The sequence below is a fragment of the Orbicella faveolata genome, unplaced genomic scaffold (genome assembly GCF_042242905.1).
Source record: "Orbicella faveolata isolate gen_17 unplaced genomic scaffold, um_ofav_v1 contig_2, whole genome shotgun sequence".
Lineage (NCBI taxonomy): Eukaryota > Metazoa > Cnidaria > Anthozoa > Scleractinia > Merulinidae > Orbicella > Orbicella faveolata.
This window is the reverse complement of record NW_028301547.1, coordinates 28,375,819-28,401,074: the sequence shown is the minus strand read 5'-3', so window position 1 is coordinate 28,401,074 and position 25,256 is coordinate 28,375,819. Positions and strand designations below refer to the sequence as shown.

Below are 25,256 nucleotides of genomic sequence, written 5' to 3'. Positions count from 1 at the left end.
AAGCAAACTGTAAGAAATATTCCTAGAAGCCTTAGAATTGCTCTGTAGCTACAAGTCATGTAATCTCACCTTGCTAAATAATCTGTGTATGTAGCTTTGGTCCAGTCATTGTACTTGCTTAATGCATCTGTTTCATGTCCATTTCCTTCACGTTCTTTTTCTTTTTCATCTCTGAAATGAAATAAATCACTCCCTTCCATTAGTAAAAAATAGTAATTAATCTACGGTAAACCTGTAGAAAGTTTCAAAACATAGGCAAAACTTGTGATCAAAGTCTTTTTTTAAAAATTTAACTATAACGTTAAAAAAAAAAATAACCTTAGGTAGTGAGCTGGTAAAATCACAGAGCATAGATGGTATGAAAGCATACCGTAGAATTCCAAAAATAACGCCCTCACCCCTCCTCGAGAAAAAACGGCTCCTCGAAAGTAACGTTAATTTTTACCTTCAATCGAAACCCCGAAAGTAGCAGTCTTCCCGAAAGTAACGGCCTATCCGAGAGTAGTACCAAAATTTAAGGCCTTTCTTGTTCACACAGTCTACTTTATTTATGTGGTTAGTCAGTATCATACACGAGCCCGCTTTGTCTGAAATGACTGTCAACGGCTACCTGAAACTAGCGGCCTCTTTTGTCTGCTAAATCCAAAAGCAATGCGGGCCGTTACTTTCGGAATTTTATGGTAACATGATAGCAAGCTGACCAACACCACAGGGTTCTCGCGCTGGTTTGAATGCCTCTTCTATCGGACCATGAATGTTTTTAATACCATTTGGTTGTTTTCAAACTTTGAATCGCTGATCTTTATTGAAACGGATACAGTGTAGCTGACAAAATCACCTGTACCTTTTTAAATCATCCAGAACAAACACCAACCCATGTGATGGACCAATTTCTCCTTTGGACACCTGGAAAAGAGACGATTACATTGACCAGGTTATTAAGATTCAAGTTGCCAAAAGAAAACACCACCAGGCTCATGATAAAGTCAAAAAAAGATATAACTACTGGTTAAAGGTAAGTTGTTTTACCATAATTATGCTACCAACCTTGATGATTAACCTTGTCAGTTTAACACGAACAGAAGCAGCGCTTGAAAACATCATTGACACTCTCGTCTTCCCACTCTCTGATAAGTAAGCTTGATCAAAAGCAAGTACACGTAGACATGATTAAGTTGCTACCTTCTGACATGTATGGTGAGTTACGCTTTACATACTCTGTACACTTAACAAAATGCAAAGCCCAAACATTGGCAATGAAAGCTAAATGCACGTAGCACATAATGCAGGTGACAAATGAGTTCAGAAAGTTGCCTTGCTTCTAGTGTCAACAGGCTACTCTGCTTGGATTGACAACGGAATTTACATTAAATACATTTACCTTCAGATGACCAGTTGTCTGTCAAAACATTCTCTGGTTTTGAAAGGTTATCTTTGTGGCCTCCATCACAAGAAGACAAAGACATCTTTAAGATTGCACCTAACAGCAAGAAACACACATGCTGTTACTCAGATACAATGTACTTAAATAACAACAATTGATTCTTGTAGCGTAAAGTTATGATGTACATGTTACTGTACATATAAACAATGCATGGCCCCGGGGTGGTGGATTTAACAAAATATCTGAAACTGGGCAGGCCCGTGAAGTGGTGATTTAACAGCATGTGCGATCAATCTAATAAGAAAACTTTGGTAAAAACTAATTATAAATTTTCAGCAACCTTCTGTTGCATTCGCCAGAGGGTTTGAAAAGGTTAAAACAAATATAAATTTAAACAACGACAATTACTTACCATGTTGCTTTGTAGCTCTAAGTTGAACATCTTCTAATGATTTCACAATTTCGGCAGCAGCAAAATCTTCAAAAGCAATTTCTTAAGGAAAGATTTTAAAGTACAAAAATCAGTTCACAAACTCAGTTGAGGTAATTTCCAAAATGACATAAAAAACAAATATATTTTTCTCTTACCATACAGTAATTTTAGAACTTTAAAAATACTTGTTAGATTTCCACGTGCTAAAGTATATTCCAATAAAATCTTTAAACTCTCTGGTTGAATTGAACCTTCATATCTACAAAGAAATTCAGATGCACAAATAATTTTTGGTTACCAAAAACTTTGCCAGGTAGAGACTTGTTGACAGAAACCAGAAAAAAAAAGCATGGGTTCAGCAGAAATGACAATGATAGCACAATACAGAGGTAATGTCAGAACCAGTTCAAGAAAACCTAATACACTGTACAAGTAAACAAAGAAAGCTGTAGCCTGATAATCAGATTGATAAAAGTAACTTTAGGGCAAAACAGGGATTTACAAATTAAAGTACAACATATATCTCACCTTACAACAGAATGGAGAAAATTTTCAATTTCCTCAAGAACATTATGAGAGAGGGATGCTGGTCTGTCTGGTGATGTTAAGGATAATGACATTGGCCTCATGTGGCTTAGGGCTGACCTTTTAATGAAACAAAAAAATTATATCATTTGATCTGCCAAGTAAGTCTAAAAAAGATATAATTATAAGAAAAATTGACACGCAACAAAACTGATACGTGTTGACTGGACACAGCTGTTTGAAAGCACTGTCCATACAAAGTATAAACTAGGATACAAGCTTCTGAAAAAATGAGAATGAACACTGAAAAAGTGTGTCAGTCAATACATCATAGTCAGGTTAACTAACTACATGTACATGCTTCAATATACATGTCTACAAACAATTCTAACTGCAAATACATGTAAGTACATGGTAAACACAAGTTTCCAAAAAAAAACCACTGACTTACAGTTTATTATTTTTCTTGACAACTTTCCTTCAATCACGTATTGTTACTTGTGATTAAATTTAAAGGATTTTGTGGTCTTGTTTTCAATGCACAACAAGCAGTACATTGTATTTTAACATTTAATAGCATTTAATAGAATAGCATGCTTCTTAAAGGGGCATTTATTTATATATCTCCCTCCTAAATAACCATTATTAATTGCCATTCGCAATCATTAAAACTCCATTTGATAGCACAGCTCATTTAGCCCTAGGCTGTTTAATTACCTTGTATGAGACAAGATAAGATCCCTAAGGTGTGGTGCCATAGGCATAGCAGCAGTAGCAGTCGCTCCCAGAACAGACAGAAACCATACAGCTGATGCATCACCCACACTCATGCCTTTACTTTTCAAAACTCTGAAACAAAATCCACCAGTTACACAGACAACTGAGTGTATCACACATTTAATAAGAAAAGCAAGTCAGACCTTCTGAGTGCCAGGGAGACAAAATGGAAGGTACCGTACATGTACATATCAAATGTTGGCAAAGAAACACTCTAAACCACATGTGGGCTGTTTGAAAGATAAATCACTATCCAGTCGATAGCGTAGTTGGTATTTTTAACACTTATCCATTGGATAGCCATTTATCTGCTTGATAGTGTCATCCAGCCTTCAAACATCATTCTAGCACAAGAGTAATAAATGAGTGCTGACAAACTGTTTACAAAAGAGGAAACCTACCAGATATAATGTGGGTTTACATAACCTACAGTGAATTGGCATCACTCAAGAGTAGCACAGCATAAATTTACATGTGGTAAAACTTTAATAGTGGCTTCGTGTCAAGAAAAAGAAACCAATGACAGCCAGACATTCTAGCCTTTTTTATAAAATCAAACAAATTATAGCTGTTAATAATATAAGTCAGTTGTTCACCTGTACCCCACAGCTTTGATTCCTCGTATTCTTGTATCACAGCCATCACTGTGGCATCTTCTAATATTGATTTGTATCACTGGAATCACAAGAAACCACAGACAGTGACTTTAAATAACAATGTGTGAACATGTAGAGGTTCTTTCATGGACAGTGCATGGTCTCCCTACCACCTGTCAACATTTTTGTGATGCAGACACAAAACATCCTGACTCATAAGTTGTCAGAGTCATTTAATAACTCAGTTGTTAAAATTAGAACAACAAACTTAGTGAAGCAAATGTAGAGTAGACTTTGAGATTTCTTACAATTCATTGTGTGAAACAGTTTTGAACTTGCAGCAAACTGAGCACTCATTGCCAGAAATATTCTTACAGAATAACCTAATTTATCACACAAATGTGTAATTTTACTTGTTACATACCTGGATAAGGAATTTTCACGTTATCCACCAAAACAAAGTCCCCATTGAACTGACTGATGGGATCAAATATACAAAGACATTAACTTGCTTCTTTTACCCAGAACTGTGTTAAACATTATTCAAAACATTGTAATTTATCAACTCCACTATAAAGACTGTAAGTGACCTAGCATTCACCAGCCGGAAGTACAATGAAATGCTCTGTTAAATTCTTCTTAAATCTAAACATCCAAGTTGGCCTTCAATATAAAATCATTGGACACCACGGCAGTCAAGTAATGAGAATGACAAAAAGGACTGTTTGACTACAAGGGGATATCATCTTGATATGACATCAAATTCTCGGCTGCGGGGCCTCCCACATAAAAAGGAAGGGGGGTGCACGTTGTACCTTTTAGGGTGTTGAGCCAAAAAAATATGACAGGAGATAGATGAGGTGTTGTTTTACAATGGGTACATGTATAATCTCTTGAGGGTGTAAAAAATTGAAGCCATGCCCCCAAAACAGGATCTTGGTACCTCTCATCCATGGGTTGTTTTCAAAATTTCTCATGAGAACTCCCATCCCTTTTATATGAGATTCCCCCTTCCTGAGATTCTCAAGACGGGCACAAAAAGAAGCGTGCATGTATGTCAAGCAATGAGAATTCTTATTTTGAGCTAAGGTTCACAAGGGATGCATGTAATACCTAGGGATCCTACAGTCACTGATTTCCCTGAGATTCTGCTCATCCCGTCCTGCTGTTACAACAACATGTTGTGGCATGTAACTCTGGTCAGATGAGCCTACATTGATTGACAGTTGTTTTAGCACAACATTTGGCCGCATTCGTAATCTGAAACACAAGTATGATAAATCAGTCTCAAACACTAATTATAACTCAAAAAAATACACAAAACTAATCAAACAAATCTCAAAGCTCATTTTGAAAAATATTTTTAAAAAACCCAACTGTCTCTCTGATCAACAGCTTCAATTTCAACTCTGACAGTCATAAGAGTTGACAGTGTCATATGTATTGACATATGTATTGACACTGTATTTGGAGAAACACTGTCTGTTAGATTATGGTTGCTCACCTTAATCCAAAAAATTCAGGAAATTTCAGTCAGAGTGTAAACAGTTCAACAATTTGAAAATGGCGTTTTGGCAAGTGTATTAAGTGATTAACAACAAGTTCAGGTATTTAATGGAACTGTGGTGTTTTGGGGTTTGGATTAAGTCAACATATTGAGTGTTCCTTGTGAAATAACCAGGTGAGTTTCATAGCTAACAGTTCATGGAGTTATGATTTTATTTCATGATATTAAAGACTTCTTTCATGATCATTTATGTATTCCACTCATAGCTCTTAGCCTTTTGTGAACAGAAGATGAATTTGAAAAATTGCAGCAAATTTTCAGGAACAGCAAATCATCATTTAAAAACTCACAGCAAATTTTTCGGGAGGAGTAAATTATGGCACAGTGAATTATTCTCCGACAATTCGCGTGGATTGCAAAGATAGATGTCACAAAAATGCGGGGAAATTTTGTTGAACTATCATTTCAAGCTAAATTTCTTCGAAAAGCCAGGAATTTTGTTGAACTTTGCTTGCATTACTTTGCACAACACTGTACTGTATGTCACAAAGTGGTAACAGTACTTACCTTATCCAGTGAGACCTGGCAGGTCCATCTGACTGCCAGTAAGAACCTGTGTCTCCATTTGTCAACCTGAAACATTAAACAGGTATTTGTCAACCAGCAACAAATAATCAATGTGTAGTTCCAGAAAATATTCATACCCCCCCCCCCCCCATGGAAGGGATTTTTTCCAAGACAAACCCCCACCCCAACCCCTCTGGAAATTCCAATTAAACTTGATACATTTCTTTCAATTTTTTGGTCTTAGAGAACCCCCACCCCCCAGGAAATTCCGATCACTTCTGTGGGGGGAGTATGGATATTTTCTGGTACTGCACAATCAATATTAACTACTTATTAACCAAAAATTTGCAGTTGATGGCCTGGAAATCTCAAACCAAGACCTTACCCATTGAGTGTGCAATAGCAAGGTCAATATGGCAAGGCTGAGGTTTGAGATTTTCCTGTAAAGACTAAATGTTCATACATGTATGGCTTTTTGCTTTCTTTTGGCAGGCCTGTAATGGGCCTGTGGGCATTACAGAAGATTACTGCCCAAGAATAAGCCAATCAGAGCATCTGTTATATTGACTACAAGCACGAGCCATATAATAATGAATTATAATTAACGTTTTTCCACACAGGGTGCACTATAGCCTTAGCTAAGATTGCATGCATCGTAAATCCTCGAATTAGTGCCCCCCCCCCCTCAAATAAGCGCCCCTTTTGAATAAGTGCCCCTCCTATCAGCCAAAATTTAAAATTAAGTGCCCCCCTGAAATAAGCACCTCCCCTCCCCTCCCCCCCCCCATTTCGTGGATGAGTAACTAGACAACAAAGGATGTACATTTCTGTATAGTTTTCCTAGTGTTTAATCACTCTTGTCCAGCTTTTTTCTTACAGTCATTTAGTAATTTACATCTTTACAATGCAACCTGAAACATGTTTCAGTATGTGAACACATTAAGTTTAGAGAAAAAAATTACCAGTAGCAAAGGTGCCACGATTTAAACTTTAGGATCAGCTTTTTATGTTCACAAACAGTTTATGTTGTTGTTTACGTGCATAGGATGTATTAAAAAATGACCATGTCAGGTCATGATTTGGGAAAAGTTAAATAAGTCCCCCCTTGAATACACCCCCCCCCCCCCCCCCGCCCCCTTCTCCTAAATTTGAAATAAGTGCCCTGGTTGCTAATTCAAGGATTTAAGGTATTCCAAATTCAAACCTTGATGTTGTGAGTCTCAGCAGGCGATAAAACTGATTCTGTATTTCAACATTTCTACAGATATTTTCTTAGAGAATATTGACTTTTATGTGTATTTTGTACACTTAACAACAGGGCGGGGCAGGCAGTGCAGTATGCCACAGCACGTTGCATTGTGTTGATCACAGATTTTTGCCAGGTTCTTACTCCGTGGGAGAAGGAGGGTGTACAGTCAAGGAAAGTCAAACCTCCAGTTGCAGAGGTTAATTATGGTTAATTATGGTTCATTATAATGCAATCAGGAGCTCTGCTTTTAGGCTTGGCTAAATTTACATATTACCTCTCACAGTGTCTTCCTGATATGACAGTTGTATTGGATATATAACGGACACAGAGAAAGTCACTTCTTTTTTAACAACTACTTTAGTCTACTTTACAAGTTTAGAAACACACTCAGCCAGATCAAAGCAAAAGTTCTCATACCTGGCAATGTCGCCCTTGCTGCTTGACACTTCAAGTGCTGTGTAACATTTCATCAAGGGCTTGAGCACTTCACCTTCTTCCACGGATGGGACCTGCTTCTGTACTTCAGCTATTAAACCAAACAAAAAAAGCATAACAAACAAAAGCCATAAGGATATTTATTTACCTCTCCAGATAGAACAGACTACTCAAACAAATTATCCAGTTTTTGACAAGCTTGGAATGTACTTTGTAACTGATCACAGACTGGCGTTCTTGTAGTAACTTTGTCTGACTTGAGACAAGTAACTTAAGTCTCATCCCTGAGTTTTTTGAAAAGGTTCTTTTCTTTCACTGCCTCAGCTCTCCCCACCAACACGTACAATGTCCAGACCCTGTGAGGCACTCACTCAGTTGTTTAAGACAAGCATAGGTACAGTTACATGTAGCATTTACCCAGCTGTTTACCTTTCTCTTTCAGTGCATCCATGAAAGCCTGTAAAACTTTCAGTCTCATTTCAGAAGTGTTACAGAATCCTTCTAGGGCAGGCAAAGGAAGAGATGTACTAGTGGCTCTGTTTCTCAGCAAGAACTACAAAGTAGAACATCAGTATACAACACTTTTAGCAGGGTTTCAAATAAACACTGACTCCTGGAGCCCGTTTCTCAATGGTCCCAAAAAGTTTTCACCCCTGGAAAGCCATAGCAAAATCTCAAACCTTATGATTACAGAGCTGTTTTATTTACATATTATTAAGATGAACAGAGGTTCCCTTCATACAAGAAGTTTCAGGCATATACACTTCTCCGTTTTGGATACAGATGAACTCAAAATGGCTTTACGAACCCGAAAGGTTTCCAGTGCTTTTGAGAAATGGGCCCCTGGTCAGCTAACCTTCTACTGAACCCCCATACTGACTCCCTTTAAAATTAATGGGAAAAAGAAATTTTTAAAATGCCCAGAACTATCAGTGGGACCGATTCAAGCTAACAAATAAATTTAGGGCTCCCTGGAATTTCCATAATGGCGGACATGTTGCAGATTTCTGGCTCTCTTCTCCTTTGTTTGTAATTAGTGCAAACTTTGTTTATGAAAAATCAAGCACAGAATAAGTTGGAATGTCATCATATTTGGTATTCGTGTACCCAATAGAAAATTAAGCAATAAAAGTAATGAAGAAAGACTGGCAAATGAACATGCTTGTATGACAACAGATATCCAGCAACAACGAAAGCTAATAAAAAGATTAGTTGTCGAAACCCACCTTAAGCAATTTACGACCATGATTCACAACTGCTTCCTTGTTCTCAGCAAAACAGTCCACAAATCCTGCCAATGGAAAGTTATTTACTGCATTTTAGTAAATAAATTTATGCAAAGCTATGATATTCTCACTGAAAGCACCAACAAACACAACAATGCCCGCTGTAAGTATAGAGCCAACAAATGGGATGATTTGCCTGCAATGTACGTTCTCATGTACACATATGCACGCTGCTGGATATCAGCATCAAATTGCCTTTAAATATTTACTTATGGTTATTTGATGTAGATACATACATGTTAAGTAGCTAAATAGTCCCTTGAATTATTTCTATTTTGTACCTGGCGTAAGACAGCAGTTTTGTAGGGTCTTTATTGAAGTCCTTAAATCTCCTTTGGCACTGATTCCACCACTGAAGGTTTGGAGGGTCTAAAAGCAAAAGGAGCATTGATCCAGTGGTTTCATTAAGTGTCGGGCACTGGGCAAATTGATCAGCTATGAGAATGATTTTGCCAGCCTGGTTTGATCACCTAGTCTAGAGGGGAGTTTTTCTTATAAAGAAATTCACTTCAAAAACATTTGCCTGCCTGTGAAAGCAAGTTGCTATCCTGCTGAAAATCTTAAATAAGAAAGGAAACCCTAATTGATCAGCCAAATACGAAGTGGTGATTTTCATTGTAAGTACTGCAAGACCACATTCTCCAACATTCTCTCTTCCAAAGTGTAGATCCATATATTCTAGACAGATAATTTTGAGAAAAATGTTGATTGCAGAAGCAACATCTGACAGTTAAAATGCCACATGACGCAGAGATAGACAAAACTTAAGGCACTGCTGATGGTGCATGTGCGTTCAAACATTGAATACTGGCATATACATGTAACTTTCAGTTGAAAGTGGTTTCAAACCTCCTTTACATTAATCAGAATTTTGTTTTTAGAAATTAATAATTGTTACTAAAAATAATGCAAACCTCCAGAAAAGTTTCTACATCAGCAAATCCTTCTCCATCAGCATCAAATTGACTAAATAACTGGACAAAAAGTAGAAAGGGATAAAATGGCAAAAAATATTTTTGTTGTCGTCATATTAAATATTATGTACAGTTCACTACATTATAAATTATTATGAATTAATTTTTGTATTAATTTTAATTTGTATTAAATTAACTTTTGTTTATATAGCTGACATATGTAGTGCATGGAACAAGTGTTTTCAGGAGAACTTCATCACAAGACAGATAAAACACAGATTTTGTGGGGCACCAACCTCACGGTAAGCTCTGAAGGTGAAGTGTACGACATTATATACCAGTATTATTTGTGACTTTTTTATCTTTTGTTTACAAGTTAGAGTGAAAGGACCATAATTAGCGAATTTGGAAGCATATTGCTGTTATCGACGTGAACATGATCAAAAAATTTCCTGCACTCCAGGTTGTGTCTTTTAACCAAGTATTTAGGATAAATTTTCAGTTAGTAAACTTGATACACTTAATATGTGCACCTTATAACCAAGTGCACCTTATAACCGAAAAAATACAGTAATCTTTTGTAACTTACAATGTGTCAGCAAACTGTACAAATTTGGGTACTATACTAACTGAACAACTTAAATAATAATAGTAAGTAGTGTCTTGCAAGCTGATCATTAATACACGTGTACATGGAACTAGTCTACCAAAATTTTACTCAATTGGAAAACTTGAGAAAGATTTGTTGTAGCCAGCGAATACCATTTCCTCGTCAGCTTCATGTATAGGGTTTCACTGATATAAAGTAGTTTTTTTAAGGAGAATCAATAGACTTATTTGATACTTTTACTGTTGATTCTGAACAACAACGTTTAAATAGGAAATTGTTCAACAACCAACCTCTAAACAGTCTTCCTTACTGGCTCCTCTGCCGGTCAGCATGTCTGTGAACTGCGATAAACTAACATACTCCTACAACATGAAAAATCAAAAATTAAGTTTATAGTTACTTAACGATTTATTTCTACTCCGACTGTACATTAGAATTATAGTAGGTAAAATGTCTTTGATAAATCACATTGGTAGCTTCATAACCAAGCCTTACATGTAATTGTCAACCTTCGGGAATGCGTTAGCAAAAATATATAATGGCAGCCAACAAGTCTCAAGAAGAAAAAGTCCCGCTAGTGTAGCTATTTCAATCATTTAGGAAACAAATAATTAAAAAATATAAAAAAGAAATAAATTCAGGGAAAAGATTTCTTCTTAAGTGCTAGACAGTGTGATCAAATTTTCTGTCATTGTTATTCTTTTTTTCTTTTTTTGCATTTTCCTAATTTTATGCATGATGCCTTATCAGTTTTTTTTTTTTTCCAGGTGTATTTGTCTGACTGACTTTGTCAGTGGCCTACAGTGTATGTTCCAAGATGGAATAATTAAAGGCTTCAGATCAGATCAGATTTGTCTGACAGTGTTTTCATACCACTGAAACAGGTCAGCATGATTTCAAGGACCTCTAGGCACTCATGATACACATGAAATCTCTGGGGTAATAAGTTTTGAGTCCAGGAAAGTTGAAAGTACTTGATACAAGAGCCTGGTTTTGTTAGAAAAGCCAGAGCATTCCCAACAGCGACTTTTTACACTTTATCAAATTTGACGATGGCTTCAATCTTGTGAAGAATTTTCGAAAGCGTAATGTCAACACTTGAGTGTAAACAAAAATTGCTAAATTAAATGAGTTGTAACAGGATCGTCCGGATGAAGCTGTAACCCCACAAAACTTTGGAGTAACCTTAAAGGAAATGATATTCCTACTTGCTATTGATTGGACCCATTACATGTACATTGCACTGTCCTTTCAGTCTCTGAATCTCCTGGCCAATTAAGTTTCAATAAATTGTCATTGTCCAAACCTCATGTCTGGCTCTTCTTTCTTCAAGCCACCGTACAATGCTACTTGAGTGTTGCTGCATGAAAGACTCATTTGGTTCCTCTCTACAGAGAAACCACAAAACAGCTAGATTTAATATTTCGTCACAAATTCTTCACCTGTCCTCTTTGATGGCCTGCATAGCAGACGTAAACGGGGAAGGGATAGGGAGGCAAAAAACGTGAGGAAGAAGGGGACGGAACCTTTCATTTTCCCAGTCCGCCTCCTTCCATCCACACTTTGCCTTTCCGACACTATTTAATGCCCACTGCAAAGGCTACCTCTTTGATCACCTCAAATACAGTTACAAAGCTGTTTTATGACAAGGAAGCTGGACTTTCACAGATTGGCAATATGAAATGTCTGGCCTATGAAGCATCTTTGTGCTCTGGTTAATACAAAAATCAAACAAATTCTTACTTGATCTTTGATGCAGCATCTCGTAATAAGCCATGATCAAATAGCATAGCAAGGTCTAAAGCTCCCTCAGTGATATCACCTGAAATAATCAGTTTGAAACAATAAACATTCTGAGGCCGGGTACATGTAGGTACCACAATGTACTTACAGTGATGATGGTGTCCTACTGTCAGTTGAGACAGTTAAATAATAAGTTACTCACACTCACCAAATAACAACTACAAAATATAAATTACAGTTGATATATATACTTTTATATATTTATATATTTGATATCCAATATTTAGAATAAATGCAACTACCTGATGGTGAACTGTTCTCTGTTCCATCCTGAAGGAAATAAAAATTATCAATTTAGTACGAAAATACTCTACAAATGTATATTCCACAGGGGCAGATTTAGAGGGTTTGGATTAGGTGACCATCAGCCCTTTTATGGAGAAGCAAAAAAGTAAAATAAAATTATGAAAATGATCATGAATACTACGACAGAACAGGTACATGTACATGTACCTCATTATAAATTCTCCTTTGTGGCAAATGCCAGTATTTCTGGTGTAAAAGTTTTCAGTTACTATAGGTTTCCATTCTCAAATGGCAACAATTTGTGGGCATGCCCCATTGATAGTGCAACCCCAAGGCACCAGCCCTACCCCCATGAAAAAATCCTGATCTGACCCTGTTCTGCATCACAACTACATGTGTATCCAGTAATGAAAGACCAGACTGAAGAATGTGGACACCTTGCATGCCTATGAATCATCAGCTGTGACAGGAAGCAAACCAAGAGGCAGGTCATTAATAGCTTTTTCTTTCTCTAATGAAAAGCTAATGCCACAAACCTCAGGTTTACAGCATCTATGGCTGTTAATTTACTTTCGGTGTGTCAACAGTTTCTTCAAAAACTATGAGTGAGAGCTTTGTTCATTAGTTAAAACCAACATTTTTCTTTCCTGCCAGTGTCCAGTATTACCCTTTGTACACAATTATTTTGGTTGGCAGTTTCACAAATTTTTGGTGTTTTTTTCTTCCTGTTGTTGAATTTTCAAAGCAAAGAAAACTACAAATGCTCTATATGAATCAAGTAAATATTGAAAAAAGTCAATATTAAAAGAAAGTGAAATACACTTTAACAGCTGTGATGTTTCCTCATGTCCTGCTATACTTTATAGCTTTACAAACACAGGTCATAGACAGAGGAGGCTACGGAGCACACCTCTAAAGGTACATGGCTACCTAATAAACTAATAATCTTTATAACTCAAAGGTTATTCCTTTGCAGGAAGCTTCTCTTTTATTTTGGTGCAAAATGATGTTATGGTTGATATCCTCTTGTGTGCTGGAGTCAGAATACTACTTAATAATAAGTAAACAAACCTAGGTTTAATTAATTAATTAATTTATTTATTTATTTATTTTTTTTTTTTTTTTTCAGGCTTGGTCAATTCAGCTCAGAATTCCTGATAATAACAATGATAATTTAATTATATTAATAGAAAAATGACTTGAGCAACTTTATGATCATTTCATTTTCTATCCATCCGTCCCCTAACTCTTCCCTGAAGATTAACAATGTACATGTAAGCTTAAAATTAACATGCTCAAACCATCACAATGGAATAACTGCATATGAGAATTATCTCAAATCAAAGTGCGATTAACCGTCAAAGCTTTGTAGACAGCCAACCGTAGTGGAGAATCACTATAGCGTGCAGAAAAATCCGGGAAGAATCACAAATCCATCTGTGAACAGCTTCCGTTCACTAAAACATGTAGCCCGGTGTAAAAAGTAATACTCATTATTTCTCATTATTTGGCTGCTACAAGGCTAATTGTGCGTGCTTATAAACAAATGAAGCGCAATACGTTTGTGTAAAATGGTGCACTTAAGCTTTAAGACACTGGCAATGAGAATTTCAATGAACTGAATCCTGCAGAAGGCTAACAAATGGCCCGATCGGTGTTATCGTAACGAGCAGGGTCATTCGACCCAGACAGATTTCGCGCATAAATTGTCAAAATATCGATTAAAATTTAAGGATAAATACCTCGTAAAATTCGTTTTCATCATCATCTCCATCGTTCACGCCTCCACCTGTTACATTTCCCATGTTTTAAGGGTTTTTTAAATGAGCATTCTTCCTTAATTTGCACATTTTAAAGCTTCGCCATATTGAATCGAAAGTGCAGTACCCAGTCATTTCTCGGTTTCACAAATAATTGAGAGAGACTGGGGCGAGCAAGGACCTTTTGCCCATTTCGCGCATGCTTCAGAAAATTGCTAGAAATTTCGTACGTACGTTTAGACGGAATCCACCAGAAGTTCGAGTAACAGGTGGACAAAAACCTAGTACCAAGATTATTTACATCGTATGGCAAACTCCTGTACGACTGTTTTAAATATCTTCTCAAAAAAAATCATTTCTAGCAACACCAAACGTCGAAAACGAATGTCGAACTTCGTCTGAAACACTTGACAGTACTGGTGAATTGAAATGAAACTGATGATGAAATTTTGCCTGTGTTTGCACAAGTTCTCTGAACCGCTTTGAAATTCATTTTCTCTCATTCCCATGGGAACTTGTTTTCGGTGTTATTTCAGGCAATTATTTATGTATTTACCCTTAAGAAAATGTAAAAATGACTGTAAAATGCTTAAAATTATTCTGGTACCAGATTTTTGTCCACTAAAACCTGAAATTGCTCGACTGTTTTCTATCGGATTTCGTCTTGATTTTCGGACACTTTTTATCGCATTTCAGACAAATTTCGTACAACACTTTCGGACACTTTGCTGAAACGTAACATAACACAAAAGAATATATAATCTTTTGTATAACATAACTAAATTTACGCCTACAAAACGCGAATTACCCTGAAACAAGACCTGTGGAAATGAGAGTTTTACCACACACTCAAGGTTTTACAGATGCACTGACGAGAAATAACACAAATTCTTACGTATCTCAACCAGTTTTTCTCGCTCCATAAAGGAAACTAAGAGCTTTGGAGCTACATAAAAGTGTTATACTGTACTGTAAATATTTCGGACGCCTCAAATTTCGGACGCTTCCAAATTTCGGACAGTTTTATTTTCGGACACTTTTCACGTCAGAGATTTTTTCTTTCCCGTCTATATAAGAGGCGCCCGGAGAGCATCTATATCAATAGAGTTAGTCATGTCAAAAACATTTAACAGACTTTTTAAACAATGTTTCCGAGAATTCTGAAGAAATATTTTTCTTGAAGACCTTAGTAGAAAGGCTAACAAATGGCGGGCCAGTGACCAAATTATCTTGAGTTACCAACAACAATTCTTTAAAAAAATGGTCTTTTTGAAAATACACTGTCCCGCAGTGACGACGGAAGTCAATTTTTCTCGTCTTAAGAGTCAAGCGTTGTTCCGCTATATAACCTTTTCCCCACTTTTTGTACTGAAATAGAATCCAGGACCCAGTTGTTCGAAAGGTGGATAAGGCTATCCACCGGATAAATCACTATCCAGTGGATAAGTGTTAACAAAATAAACCACGCTATCCGCTGGACACTGATTTATCCAGTGGGTAGCGCTACCCAGCTTTCGAACAACCCCCTCCAGACTTTTCGCTCTGCACTGCGCGCGCATTGTGCAGACAAGTAAAAGATTGCTGATTAGGTTGCGCGCGCTGTAAAGACATTGGAGATCAGAAATAACAAAACTCTGCAATATATAGAGAAAAATGTACTACACCATGTATACCACTGTTTGATGTTAAACTATGCAATTTAATTTCGTTTTATTCAATGCAAGTCATTCCACCATCTCCAACACTGTTCTAAATCAATTAATATACGTCGTGTTAATTTTGTGCGTCATAGAAATTAATGACGCCATAAAGCAAACACTCATATCGAAAATAATTTTCTGTGCCTTGCCACGTGAAAAAATCGTGTCTAGTTGGACAGTGAAATTTCGTTATAATGGACAAATTCGTAACGTTTATGGGATATATACAGAGTTTTGTGGTGACTTCCAGAATAAACGAGAGCAGGGAACGTGCTAGCGCTTCTTCTGGGAAGAGAAACCACGCTAAAAGCAAAGCCACTCTCCCGCAGGAGAAATCTCACCCAAGAGCAGAACTGAACATCACGAAAGGCTCTAGTGGCAGCAGATTGAACTCCAGGGCTGGGGACTCTACAGGTGCGGAGATGGAAGAGGCAGATGGGTCATCTGCGACAGACGGAGTATTCTTGCGCAGTGAAGTTGAGGAGGCGAGAAATCCGAGACCAAAGTGCAAGATGTTCGTCGACAACGAACAACCCAATAAATTCGTCAATGACAAGATTGACAGTTGTAGGAGTCAAGCTGTATTGCCACCAGTCGATACAGTTTCCAACTCGTGTTCTAATGCAGCAAGACATTTTGATAACATTGGCGTCATGGCTGCACAACGTCAAGTATCAGCGGCAAGTCCTGAGAAGCTAAGCCAGTCAGTGAAGAAGCAAACTACTTTGCCCAGCTATTCAGCTGCTTGGGGCTTGCCGCATGATCAAATGACGCAGCAAAAGACGAGAGAAGATAATAAGGGGAACAAGGATTTGCAGCGGAGGAATGGTCTACCCGATATTTCTTCCACTGAAGGGAAGCCGCTTGTTCAACTTAAGCAACCTTCCATTGCCAGTGTTCCCATTCGGAGCAAAGCCACGCCTGTTCTCGTGGCCGACACCCTCAGCTTTGATCACGAGGGAGACGATTGGATTTCTCCGCAAAAGGACCAAAAATCTCGTCTTAAACTGCCAAAGTTAAAGAAAAAGAAGAAAGAAAAGAAAAGGAAAGACTTTGGCAGCTCCCATTCCAGTGGTCAGGCTGAAAAAGGTGAAATGGCTGGCGGGAAAGAATCCAAGAATCCAGTTGAAAAGGGAGGGAAGCTCTGTGCCGTGGAGTCTAAATGCGAAGTTGCCGAAGCTGAAAAGTTATCTGAGGAAAAGAGTGTCGAAGGTGGAGGGGAAAGGCAAGTGGTCAATGGTAGAGAGCAAAGACAACGGCCACGCACGGCGCTTGGAAGATGGTTGAAGAAGAGAAGTAATTCTGTTGCACCAACGCCATTTGATGATGTGATCAGTGACGGCCGCCATAATGGCTCCAAGAAGGTAACTCAATGAGTTAGTGAATGAGTGGGTTAGGCGTTTCTGGGACTATTGGCCGGGAGAGTAAGACATCTTCAATTCAGAAAAACGTATTTTTCTCACGTTATATATAGAGACACGTTTACTCCTTTTACAATGAAAAATGATCAAAGCCCTTCTCAAGATAGGTAGATTGCCCTGCGTATTACATGACTCAGCCACTAAGAAGGTCAAGAAGTGTAGTAATCAAAATGTGATTGAACAAGACTGTGTGTTTTACCATGTTGCATTCGTTTAACTGCACCCACGCTGTTCAATTTGACGTCTCGTACATACGTGTACGTGTTTATTCCCTGTTTGGATCGCGGCTCTTGCCTGACCAATATCCCTTGTCTATTAAGAGGGTGGCAAAGGTAGGGTATCAATAACGCATCACGCTGAATTTTTCTACTGATTAAATCACTCATCATGGATAATTTTTTTTACCAATCACGCGTCGCAAAAAAGAAGTAAATACGATAAATGCTGTGTAGGTAGGTATATGTGGGGGATTAATGAGATGTAGGCCGTGTAGGTATATGTGGGCGATAAATGAGATGTATTGCTATGTAGGTATATGTAGGGGATTAATGAGATTTAGGCTGGTAAGTATATGTGGGGGATTAATTAGATGTAAGCTGTGTAGGTTTATGTGGAGGATTAATGAGATGTAGGCCGTGTAGTTATATGTGGGGGATTAATGATATGTAGGACGTTTAGGTATATGTGGGAGATTAATGAGATGTAGGTTGTGTAGGTATATGTGGGGGATTAATGAGATATAGGATGTGTAGGTATATGTGGGGGATTAACGAGATGTATGTAGGTATATGTGGGGGATTAATGAGATGTAGGCTGTGTAGGTATATGTGGGGGATTAATGAGATATAGGATGTGTAGGTATATGTAGGGGATTAACGAGATGTATGTAGGTATATGTGGGGGATTAATGAGATGTAGGCTGTGTAGGTATATGTGGGGGATTAATGAGATTTAGGTTGGTAGGTATATGTGGGGGATTAATGAGATGTAGGTTGTGTAGGTATATGTGGGGGATAAATGAGATGTAGGTTGTGCAGGTATATGTGGGCAATTAATGAGATGTAGGCTGTGTAGGTATATGCGGGGGATATTTAGAGGGATGGTTGAGGAAGAATACTTTATTATATATCCAGGAGGTATTGTTTTAAGAGAGATTAAGAGAGCTGTGTATACTGCGGTGGAGTTAACTAGCCGCCCAACCATCCGGGTGGTGTCGCACGTATAAAGCGAAAGAACAAAAGGCTTGGTATATGTATATGTATATGTGGGAGATTAATGAGATGTAGGTTGTGTAGGTATATATGGGGGATTAATGAGATTTAGGATGTGTAGGTATATGTGGGGGATTAATGAGATGTAAGCAGTGAAAGTATATGTGGGGGATTAATGAGATGTATTGCTGTGTAGGTATATGTGAGGGATTAATGAGATGTAGGTTGTGTAGGTATATGTGGGGGATAAATGAGATGTAGGTCGTGCAGGTATATGTGGGCAATTAATGAGATGTAGGCTGTGTAGGTATATGTGGGGGATTAATGAGATGTAGGTTGGTAGGTATATGTGGGGGATTAATGGGATGTAATTTGTTTAGGTGTATGTGGGGGATTAATGAGATGTAGATTATGTAGGTATATGTGGGGGATTAATGAGATGTAGGCTGTGTAGGTATATGTGGGGGGTATTTAGAGGGATGGTTGAGGAAGAATACTTTATTATATATCCAGGAGGTATTGTTTTAAGAGAGATTAAGAGAGCTGTGTATACTGCGGTGGAGTTAACTAGCCGCCCAACCATCCGGGTGGTGTCGCACGTATAAAGCGAAAGAACAAAAGGCTTGGCTGTGAGCCAATGAGAAAGTACTGACGTCATAGCCAAACTGGACAAACGAGTTTCTGACAACGGCTGGATTTGATTATTCAAAATGGCGGACATACCATCACTTAAGGTTAATTAAAATATGCTAATTTGCCAAACATTCCTTATATGCACACTTATGTGCTGTAACGGCTTTGTAATTTATGCTATGCATACAGTTATATATTAAAATACGCGATCACCTTATCTTGAGTATCTTATCTTATCTTGTGTATCTTGAGTTACAGTAGCCAGATTAAGCCTTGAATGATGACGTTCGTTTAAGGTTCTCTCTGCCATCTAATATTACACGTTACAGCGAAAGGGTACCGTCTACGAATGCTTACGAGCGAAAACAACTTCCGCTGCCTCGCCGCCTAAAGCATCACAATTTTCAATTTTGATTCTACCAGATATTGACTCCGCAACATTTAGATTTGAGGTCAATTCAGTAGCGAGATCCCCAAGAACTGGAAGATATGGAAGGAGAAATACTGTAATAATTACTTGGTTTGGAACAGGAAAGCCCCGAGTATCAACTTGCCAATTCCAAGGACATTATTGATGACGATGGCCTTAAAGTGTTCAAAGCCTTAAGCTATACTGAAGAAGAAGATGCAAACGATTGCCGTGTAGTAATGAGGAAGATGAAAAGGTATTGCATCGGCGAAGTAACGTCACGAACGAGATTGTTTCAGCAGGCAACTGAGCAGGAGGGATAAAAACTTCCTACCGAAACGCTCGACAACTTAACTCGGCTGAATTAAAAAGAACCTTGGTTTAGAGCTGCAATTTATGAGATTTTTTACGGTTTTCACACGATACTCTCATCTGCGTTCGACTGGTCTTGGGATAAAACATGAGCCAAGCACAAAGCAGCCACTCAGGATGACAGACTCCACGTCAAACAAGCTCAAGTGTATCGATCGACCTTTCAGCATGCATCCGAGTTACAGGAGAAGCAAATATAGGGATCTTAACAATGGCGACGGCGACGCCGAGGACAACGCCTTGTAAAATTGAATCTGCCCAGGATGCCTATGGCTTTAAAGCCTCGCTCAGGCTAAATATGTAATGACAGCGTTCAGTTCTAAATGGAAATACGAAAAATTAGCAGTTCTACTCATCGTTCACCATTTTGTGTTGTTGCTTTGCAGAAGACGGCTATGAAATGTATAAAGATTTTAATTATTGAAGCTCGTTAAGCCTTTTTTTTTGGTGGTGTTCATTGACGTCGTGATTTGCTCCAGACTCGGTCCAAACTACGCCGGAGGAATTTAAAAGCGCATACAACTTTATTTCTACGGTTAGGCCTACGGTCCAGAGTAATCCGTCACGAAAACGGAGCTTTTCGAAAACGCTCCCCAAACCGAAGGAAATTGAAACCGTTGGCTTTGAGTGTTAGTGTGGACGGAAAACATTTGAAAACGGACCTTTTCGAACACGATAGGATCAGGAGAACCACGTAATTTCCCTGGCCGAGATTTCCTCAAACAAAAATATAAAACGACCGGTGATTGTTGCGTTTTTAAATTGCTCCGGTGTAGTATGGACGAAGGGGCCTAAGCTTCCTGGGGTCCTAAAGAAGTCAATAATCAGACGGCGTTCTTCAATGAGTTCAAAGAGAAAAAAATCGGAGCACGTCCCGCGCAAAGGACCATAAATAAACACCGTAAGCAAAATAAATATTTCGGAGTGGAACTCTTTAAGGACCTCGATCAAGTTTAATATTCGTTATATGTTACTAGCGTTATCACGAAGGCTGACCCGGGGTTAAATAAAGTTTTACTTTACTTCCTTTTACTGCCGGATTTATCAGAAGGAACCTGGAACACATTTAAGAAAAGTGTTGTTATTCATTAGTGAGAGACCATCTGTGTGGGATTCACCTACCCAAAAGGAAATTCATGACGTCCACATCTTGGGGATACAATTTATTATCGAATACCAGGGTATGTGATTCGCATACCTAAAAGGAAATTCATTACATCCCATCCAGATCTAAGGCGTACAACGACAAGCCGTTCGTTTTGTTAAACATTTGTATTATCGAATACCAGGGTATATATATGTGACCGGTATCTTGAATGAGCGTGTGTTATCGTTTCAGCCCTTTTAGACGAAATTCAGTGCTGACCTTTTATACGATAGGCGGATTCGGGTATGGTGTGTCATATTCTCTTGGTGTGATGCACTGCCAAAAATGATCGGTCGACAAAATGGACAAAATTAACACTGAAGCTCATAGTCCTTATGCAAAGTTTAACTATTTTCAATTGACTTATTCCTTTAATTTGTATCACAACTGTTTGGACCCATAGTACCATGAGATCCATGAAGACCAAAGACATCAGAGGTCAAGAAAAAGACGAAAAAGACCAGAAAATGGTGTCACATCTGCCACGATTTGATGATCTTTTTTAAGACTCTATTTACTATCCAAGGAATGTGCAATAATTACCTGGAAGGGGAGGGGGGAGGGAGGGGGCTGGTAAATAGGTGAAATATGCCCCCAAACTAAGTCATACCCCCCTCTCATTAAGCAAAGATTAATTTCAACCCCCCTCACATAATGATGCTAACCCCCGCCCCACCGCCCCTTGAAAAAAGTCTCCTCCAACTGATTCTCTCATAACTAGTTTACTTGTTGGAGTTCTTCCTCCGGTACAAACATCACTTCAAATGACTCTTCGACGTATGTCAAAGATGTCATTTGAAGAGTCATCAGAATCACTGGACTCTGATGAGCTTGCGTCGTCCTTGCATGAATCGGGAGATTTCTCATCTTCTACAGCATCTCTGGCACTAAGGTTCCCGCCCGCGTGGGTGAAAACTCGGCGATCAATCAACTCAGCCTTGCTTCCACTTATCTTAAGACCTTTTTGCTTTAGATACATTTTCAGCTGCTTGTTGGTAAGCGCTTTTACATTTTTTTCAATTGTCCAAGAAATAAGCCGAAGAGTGTTCCTTTCTCTTACTCTTTTTTTTTTTTTGGCTTTTTCGTCGAGGAACTCAAGGTGCTGTACATAACTTTTATATGCAGCCTCGTCCACGTTGTACTGGGAACGCACCTCTTGCAAAGACCTAGTCTTTCTTCAGATAGGAAAACATCAATTCATAGATCAGAACACCTTAGAGTTGATAAATTTGTCAGTTTTATTCCAATGTCAAATTTATATTTGAACTCTAATAACTCTTCCACTACTTTTCCAGTTTGCAAAAAGGAATGAAAAAGTAATGCCCCCTCTGCATGTATTAATTTTTAGATCCAGGCCCCCTCTCTCTTGTTTTCATTTTCTCCCATGCCCCCCCCCCCCCTCTAACTTTCCAACCCCACCCCGTCCAGGTAATTATTGCACAGTCCCTTACTTTGAATGAATACTATCCTTCTAGTTCAAAGAACATTCACTTATCACGGAAATCTAATTGGTAAATCACGCATCACGTGCTTGTAAAATAGCAAATCACGTATCACGTTCCGATGTCCTGTCCCGCGTCACGCGGCTAATTTGGTCTCAATCACGCATCACGCTGCTAATTTTGGGGCGATTACCCGTCAAGCAAAAACCCTTTGCCACCCTCTATTAAAGTGTCCGATAAAAACAAAAATAATAAATGTCTTATGTTAATGTAGTTCTTAAATCAAGACAATAACTCACTGAGCAGCTGAGGTTTCTTTATATTGATTTTTGTAGGCCAAAACAGAGACCGGAATACCTGAATACGGGGAGGACGCGAACAAGGAGTCAAGGACCTTAAGTGGAGTAAAAATGGCGGAAGAACTAGCCAAAGGGAATGGAAATTGTTTTGTTCAAACAAGCCAAAGTGGTGTCATAAGCGGATCAGAGAAAGTTTCTTTAGAAGTTCCGCGCGATGATGCGGATCGAGACAGTGACAGACTGGACAAGAAGGATGAGCACAGTGACGACTCAGTCCTCCGCGCGGGTGGATGTTCATCTTCCATTGTTGGAGGGCTTAATGAGAAACATGATGGCAAGCGGAAGCACTTGATAACACTGGAGATGAAAAGTGGAATTTTTGAAGCACCTACTGTTTCAAAAAAAGATTATCGCTTCAGTGAGCCTGGCAAAACTATTTTCGTTAAACAAAGAGTAGAGAGGACCTTTGCACCGTTTACGGAGGAAACAAAGTACAAAGAGGAAGCAAGCTTATGCGCAGAAAAAGGATATGACCACGAGAGGTTTTGTCATAAGGAAAGCCCGCCGCAAACGGCCAGGCCACAGATAAATGAGCAGCCTTTCAATAAGATTTCCAGTCACAAGAAGAAGGTTAAATTCAACCTGGAGCAAGAAGCTGCTGGTGGTGTATCAGACGATAGTGCCTTAGAGCGTCCAATGTCTTCTTTCTTGAGACACGACAAACCTGTCAGAAAACCATCGACTTTCCTTCAGCAGTTCCAAGAACTTACTAACAATGACTGTTCATTAGCAGGCACTGGTCATGATCCTCCACCTCCTCTGCCTGACTGCAAACCAAAATGGCAAGGTGCTGCACCCTGTCTGCCTGCAATCATGCCAGAAAAGAAACAATATAGAAAAAAGAAGAAACTACAACTGGAGGACGATTTTGAAGGCTGGGGTGAACCAGAGCCTGCCGAAGTGAAACGTATATTGGAGCGGCCTATATCAGCCAAGCTTCCCCGCTATCCCCCACACTGGGACCCACTTCCCAACGAAAGACCCCAAGGGAGAGGTGGACAAGGACACTGCCTCGGAGTTAATTGGAAAAAACCCGAGCGAAGCGCATTATCAAACTCGTATTGTGACGGTATGCACACGTTATTTAGCAGTAATAAACGTTCTCTTTTGTTATGCTCCGTTAACTATTCTCCGTTAACTTCAAGCACAAATCATATTTGATCGAAGAATTCTCCGGCATTACAGGCCCTGGTTTGTAACAAAATGTTTTACAATCCTGGCACAGAACTTGGCCTGTTGAATAGCATCGGTGTATCGGAGAACGACCGCGTCTGATGTTCTTACCACATTTTGAAGTCTTCTTTGGTCTATTTAACAATTAGATTCTGAGCTCGAGATTTCTATCAACTATTACGCATAGAAATTAAATAGAAAGCGAATAATCTTATCGTCTTAGTATAAATTTAGCAGTCGTTCAAAACTTTATCTAAATCCTCTTCACAGACACTTCGAAAACGATGCAAAGAAGCCGCCGTCATTTTGTTAACATAAGCTTTCGCAATAACCCAACGTTTCGTTGGTTATCTGGCAGATATCGTTACATTATTAGACGGGCCTGAATTACTACCCCCTTTTTTCCCTCAGAGTAAAGCATAAATCCAAGAACTGTCTCTTGACATTGGCTTTTGGTTAATTTTATAAAAGTACCATTCTTTATTTTTGCTCTTAACTAACTCCAAGCTATCAAATGCTTAGGTATTTCAGACATAACTCGTGAAGACTTGTAGTACTCGCACAAACGTACGTCTCCTCCTCTTACTTACTTACAGAACGAGCTGAATCGCCACGGAAAAGTTTATTCGTGGATCACCCTTTTCTAGGGCATGATCAGTCTAAAGCGGAAGAGCCTCGAACGTGGTGCAGATTCACGAGGTTTAACAAGTCATTTTACCAGAATCCTCCAAGAAGACGAGCAACTGAGGACAATGTTGACATACAAGATGTCGAGTAACCATTGGTTGACTGTAAAAAAATTAAAGCGAGTACAGTTTGTTTCCTATCGAAGGATTATTGATTTCGGCACAAATTTTGCCCAAAATTTCCATTTTTTGTAAGATTTTGAATTTGTTAAGTTTTTTGTATTTTTTTAACAATAAAGAAAATCTCCATTGTTTTCGAACACCTGGAGCAATTTGATTGGTTGATTGTTATTAATCCACGGAACTAGTTTTGTCGTGTAGCATAGCGGCTTTCATTATTTGAGCGTCGAAAAGTATTCGGTTTTGAATCAAATACACGTGTGTCAAAACGAATGTTCGTGCGAATCTGTTCTTCGAAATTGTGTTCCCCCTTCGCGTTCGTTTTCATGCGAATCAAACTCATTTTCATATGACACGTTTTGCACGTTTTGATTCCTGAAATGTTTTTTTGCCAAAAATCGGAAATCGCCTATTCTTAATTCGCAGAAAAAACCCCCCACTATTTTGCTCTTAATCCAGGTTATGAAATGTAGATATTAAAGATAAATTCG

The 25,256-nt window shown here is 38.6% G+C and overlaps 3 protein-coding genes across 4 annotated transcripts in view; 2 read left to right on the top strand and 1 right to left on the bottom strand.

Annotated features, from left to right (window-relative positions):
* The window catches only part of LOC110053988 (zinc finger ZZ-type and EF-hand domain-containing protein 1-like), a 52,174-nt gene extending 37,948 nt beyond the window's left edge, over positions 1–14,226 (bottom strand). For both annotated transcript variants that reach the window (XM_089290638.1, XM_089290639.1), the window contains exons 1-22: positions 14,075–14,226; positions 12,329–12,356; positions 12,027–12,105; positions 11,590–11,671; positions 10,574–10,645; positions 9,674–9,733; positions 9,041–9,128; positions 8,700–8,764; positions 7,903–8,026; positions 7,456–7,564; positions 5,790–5,855; positions 4,829–4,975; positions 4,140–4,192; positions 3,716–3,794; positions 3,060–3,191; positions 2,346–2,462; positions 1,973–2,076; positions 1,797–1,877; positions 1,382–1,480; positions 1,048–1,139; positions 845–906; positions 70–171 (exon numbers count right to left, since the gene is read on the bottom strand). In XM_089290638.1, coding sequence (XP_089146764.1) covers positions 70–171; positions 845–906; positions 1,048–1,139; positions 1,382–1,480; positions 1,797–1,877; positions 1,973–2,076; positions 2,346–2,462; positions 3,060–3,191; positions 3,716–3,794; positions 4,140–4,192; positions 4,829–4,975; positions 5,790–5,855; positions 7,456–7,564; positions 7,903–8,026; positions 8,700–8,764; positions 9,041–9,128; positions 9,674–9,733; positions 10,574–10,645; positions 11,590–11,671; positions 12,027–12,105; positions 12,329–12,356; positions 14,075–14,137 — 1,904 coding nt within the window. In that variant the 5' untranslated portion in view covers positions 14,138–14,226. The remainder of the gene's footprint in view (positions 1–69; positions 172–844; positions 907–1,047; positions 1,140–1,381; positions 1,481–1,796; positions 1,878–1,972; positions 2,077–2,345; positions 2,463–3,059; positions 3,192–3,715; positions 3,795–4,139; positions 4,193–4,828; positions 4,976–5,789; positions 5,856–7,455; positions 7,565–7,902; positions 8,027–8,699; positions 8,765–9,040; positions 9,129–9,673; positions 9,734–10,573; positions 10,646–11,589; positions 11,672–12,026; positions 12,106–12,328; positions 12,357–14,074) is intronic.
* Positions 14,227–15,986: 1,760 nt separating this feature from the next.
* Positions 15,987–17,204, top strand: LOC110053970 (uncharacterized). Its single transcript, XM_020760296.2, has one exon. It carries the CDS (start codon positions 15,987–15,989, stop codon positions 17,166–17,168), a length of 1,182 nt encoding a protein of 393 aa, XP_020615955.2. The 3' UTR covers positions 17,169–17,204.
* Positions 17,205–22,391: 5,187 nt separating this feature from the next.
* Positions 22,392–24,773, top strand: LOC110054003 (uncharacterized). The gene is made up of 2 exons (XM_020760334.2): positions 22,392–23,855; positions 24,556–24,773. The coding sequence occupies exons 1-2, from the start codon at positions 22,838–22,840 to the stop codon at positions 24,735–24,737; spliced, it is 1,200 nt and encodes a 399-aa protein (XP_020615993.2). The 5' UTR covers positions 22,392–22,837; the 3' UTR covers positions 24,738–24,773.
* The last annotated feature ends 483 nt before the right edge of the window (positions 24,774–25,256 follow it).

What these genes read in the sequence shown, in the direction of transcription:
- LOC110053970 (XM_020760296.2), top strand. Translation starts at nt 15,987, where the DNA reads ATGGACAAATTCGTAACGTTTATGGGATATATACAGAGTTTTGTGGTG.
- LOC110054003 (XM_020760334.2), top strand. Translation starts at nt 22,838, where the DNA reads ATGGCGGAAGAACTAGCCAAAGGGAATGGAAATTGTTTTGTTCAAACA. An exon ending in ATCAAACTCGTATTGTGACG is followed by an intron (nt 23,856 to 24,555) that starts GTATGCACACGT and finishes ACTTACTTACAG; the next exon opens with AACGAGCTGAATCGCCACGG.